The sequence below is a fragment of the Elephantulus edwardii genome, unplaced genomic scaffold (assembly GCF_000299155.1).
Source record: "Elephantulus edwardii isolate Elephantulus edwardi_28Jun2011 unplaced genomic scaffold, EleEdw1.0 scaffold00168, whole genome shotgun sequence".
In the NCBI taxonomy this organism is placed as follows: domain Eukaryota; kingdom Metazoa; phylum Chordata; class Mammalia; order Macroscelidea; family Macroscelididae; genus Elephantulus; species Elephantulus edwardii.
Window position 1 is genome coordinate 3,661,202 of NW_006399918.1, and position 4,175 is coordinate 3,665,376.

At 40.6% G+C, this 4,175-nt stretch overlaps 1 protein-coding gene across 1 annotated transcript; it reads right to left on the reverse strand.

The window, feature by feature from the left end:
* Window positions 1–2,874: 2,874 nt before the first annotated feature.
* Window positions 2,875–3,906, reverse strand: LOC102872083 (olfactory receptor 10J3-like). Its single transcript, XM_006895528.1, has one exon. It carries the CDS (start codon window positions 3,904–3,906, stop codon window positions 2,875–2,877), a length of 1,032 nt encoding a protein of 343 aa, XP_006895590.1.
* Between the last annotated feature and the right edge of the window lie 269 nt (window positions 3,907–4,175).

The following is a 4,175-nucleotide window of genomic DNA, read 5'->3' on the forward strand; positions in this document are numbered from 1 at the left end:
CACACACACCAAACTTGTTATCAAAAGTAAATATTAAAGTTCTTTTCACCCCAATATTTCAAACAGTATTAAAAAGTAGTAACTCAATGGCAACATTCACCCAAACTTAAAAAAACACATAATCAGCTGTTTAAAGTAATAACTAATCTTTACTAATAAAATTTCTCTTAAAATAAAAAGTCTAGAACTCATTAAAAAAACCCTAACCTTACCCAGCCAATTGACTCAAAACCCCGTGTAAATACCATCTTTCAAGTTCTAAATCATACCAGTCCAACCCTACCTAAAAACTGTTAACTCTGCCTTTCCCTACAACTGGGAGTTGTCATAGCCACTCTGTTCCACTTAATTAGAGTTTGGAAAATAACAGCTTAAACCTTAACAAACTAACTCTTATAGGTAAGCTTGCAGACAAAGTAACCCTCCCTACCTCAAATGTTACCTGCCTACTTTCAATTAACAGCACAAAACCAGCAGGTAATGTTTCCTCCCATTATTGTAATCATATCCTTTTCTTATCAAATAATGCTGTTCAATGCTCTACCTCAAAAGTATTCTTCGTCTATGGCAACTCAGCTTACAACTGTTTGCAAATCAACTAAAGTCAACACATGTACCGCCATCACCCTCAAAATCTCTATACTACCAAATACAGAGATTCAAAATAGTCTCATACCCAAAATATTCTCCTACAAAACCAAATGAAACTAACCAAGTAAAACCCCAAACAAGTCACTGTTGCCATAGTACTCCTAAAAGCAAGTCTTGCAACAGTCATTGGAAACCAACAGAAAATTTCTCCTCTCTTAAAAGTTAGCTGTCTTGGATTCTTCCATTTCTTGGCAGTCTTACAGTAATTTTCTTAATTTTAATATTTAGTTCTTGTCTCACACGATTTCTATCTAGTTTTCTACAAGAGCAGATGAGAGCCTTTGCCAACCAGCCTTTGTGAATGCCTCATATTAGCCACTGGGTATCAACCAAATACCTTCCATCATCACATCTGCCAATTTTACTGCCTAAAACCAGCAGCTTCCTTTAGACTGCCACTGCTATCCAACAGGAAGTAGTTACAGAGGAGAACCTCAATGACTCTAATCATATAACAAAAGGCTGGAATGTTAAAGTTACAGAGTTGCTCTCCCTTTCCCAGAATAGCCACTGAAATGAACCACAGGAAGCAGTGGCAGTAACTCTACTTATTTCTGTTAGGGCAGCAAAACTATTCTACCTCTGTTTCGAAGGAATAAATATCTATGACCCCAATTCTACTCCATTATTTTATAAAATACAGTTGTGAACATCCCCTCCCCAAATTTCCTTGTAAGACAATATAAAACTCCAGTCTAATACTAAGTATCAGCTGGTCTCTAGAGTCAGCCTGCAAGCTTATACTCAATAAACTGTCTTTCTTGGTCTGAACTGGATTCTGTCCTTCCTCAGTGTCCTTAAAGAAAAGAGTACCAGAAGATGTCTATGTCTGTTTGACGAAGAAAAGGCATTTGATTGTGTAGATCACAACAAACTCAGGCTAATCTTGAAAACAATGGAATCTTAGAACCCTTGCCTATGCTTATGTGAAACCTATACGTGGAACTGGAAGCAGTGGTCAGAACAGAGCAAGGAAACACTGTGTGATTCAAAAATAAGAAAAGGTGTACATCAGGGATGCATCCTGTCTCCACACCTTTTCAATCTATACGTGTAACAGATTATTCAGGAGGCTAAACTTTATGAGGAGTAGTGGAATATTAGAACTGGGAGGAGAGTCATCAACAACCAATGTGATGCAGATGATACAACCTTACTCACAGAAACTGACAGGACCTGAAGCGTTTGCTGCAAGATGTCAAAGACTGCAGTCTTTAACTTGGATTGAAGCTCAATATCAAGAAGACAAAGATTTTTACCACTGGACCAATTGGCAGCACCATGATAGATGGAGAAGAGATTGGGCTTGTTACAATTTCAGCTCACTTGATTCCACAATCAACACTCTTGGCACTTGTAGTAAATAAATCAAAAGACTCTAGGGGAAGTTGCTGTCAGGAACCTTTCAAAAGTGTCAAAGGCAAATGATGTTTGTCTGGACACTGGTATGCCTGATTCAGGCCTCTGTTTTCACAATTACCTGTTATGAATCAGAGACCTGGACAATGACCAAAGACGAGAGAAGAACTGAAGCATAAGAGTTGGGGTGCCGAAGAAGAGTACTGAACATGCCATGGACTGGCAAGAAAACAATCAGATATTCCTGGCAAGGGTGAACCCAGGCTGATCCTTGGAGGTAAGATTTTGAAGCTCTGTCTCACATACTTTGGACATGTGGCCAGGAGGGACCAGTCTTTGGAGAAGGACATTATACTTGGAGGGGTGGAGGGACAGCACAGGAGAGAAAGACCCCAGACGAGACGGATTGACACAGTAACTGTGCTAATTAGAGTATGTATGTTGGAGACAGTGAGACAGGTTCAAGATAAAGCACAGTTCAGAGGTATTGTACATTGGATCACTATGAGTCACAGGTATGGGACATAACAACATTAAACTTTGTGTCTTAATATGGTTGTACATAACTCAGAATATTCTGAGTGTGTGTAACTATGTGCCCATGAGTGTGAATAAACACAGGTAAGAGACACCCAGGCAGGTGACCCTTCTTCCTTACTCTTAAGTATATTCCTAGAATTTTATAACTTCTCAGGAATAGGACCTAGAGAACCATGGCTAACCCAAACAGGATCTTCTTCTTGTAGCATCTGATTAAACTTAATATATCATCTTCTCATGGATTAAAGGTATTATTAAAAATGGCATTAAAAGTAATATATATTTATAAGCTCAAAGAAAACATCTTGGGGAAAGGTTTCATCACTAAGGCGTCAGGGGCTTTCTTCCAATGGCTCGACGCAGAGCATCTTTGACCTCCTTGTTCCTCAGGCTGTAGACCACAGGGTTCAGCAGGGGAGTGATGACAGTGTATGTCACTGAAATGAGTCTGTCCTGCTCCAAGGAACTCTGGGATTTAGGCTTGAGGTAAATAATGGAGGCACACCCATAGTGAATGATGACCACTGTGAGGTGAGAGGCACAGGTGGCAAAAGCCTTTTTTCTACCTTCAGCTGAAGCAATCTTAAGGATGGTAGAGATGATGAGGACATAGGAAATGAAGACCAGGCCCATTGGTAGAACAAGAACACAGACACTGACCACAAAGTTAATGATCTCATTGGCAGTGGTGCCTGCGCAAGCCAGTTTCAGCAGGGGTCGCACATCACAGAAGAAGTGTGAGATTACAAAAGCATCACAGAAAGGCAGGCCAAATACAGATGTTACCTGGATAATGGCCATACTCAGGCCAATTCCCAGTGACCCAGATGCCAGATAGACACAAGATCTCTTACCCATGATGACAGAATATCGTAGGGGGTTGCAGATGGCCACATAGCGGTCATACCCCATGGCTGTGAGCAGGAAACAGTTGTTGATGCCAAAGGTGAGGTAGAAGAAGAGCTGAGTTGCACATCCTTGGATGACAATACTTTGATGAGGACTCAAGAGACCAGACAGCATTCGAGGGATGATGGCCACAGTGTAGCAGGTCTCAGATATGGACAACATGCTCAGGAAGAAGTACATAGGAGTATGAAGGTGACGATCCAGGCGTATGATGGTCACAATGATGACATTGCCAGAGAGAGTCAATAGGTACAATGTTAAGAAGACAATAAAGAATATAAGCCTGTGTTGCCATCCAAAGCTAGAGAAACCTTCAAAAAGGAACTCAGTCACAATTGTGGAGTTGGACATTGGAACTGAAGGAAGTCTAGATTTGAAAGAGCTGGGCAAAAGAAAAGGAGGGATGATGAGCCAATAAGGAAACAGAGAAACTTGGGCCAAAGCCATTAGTAAACAGGCTATTTAATCTTTGCCCCAATTCCAAAAGCCACCAGTGTTGAACTACTGTGCAACTTCTTGGTAATCACCAGCATCCACACTTTTCGTTAGTACAAAGTGAGAGGAAAGTAAAGAGAAATTGAAAGTCAATTTTGTGGAAATAACTACCTGGCCATTGAAGACTTCAAGACGTCAATATCAAAAGAAGCAGAAGATACATCAAATGTGCCCAACTCTATAGTTCCTCCTCAATATGATCTTCAAGTAGACCGTCAAGA

What these genes read in the sequence shown, in the direction of transcription:
- LOC102872083 (XM_006895528.1), bottom strand. Translation starts at nt 3,906, where the DNA reads ATGGCTTTGGCCCAAGTTTCTCTGTTTCCTTATTGGCTCATCATCCCT.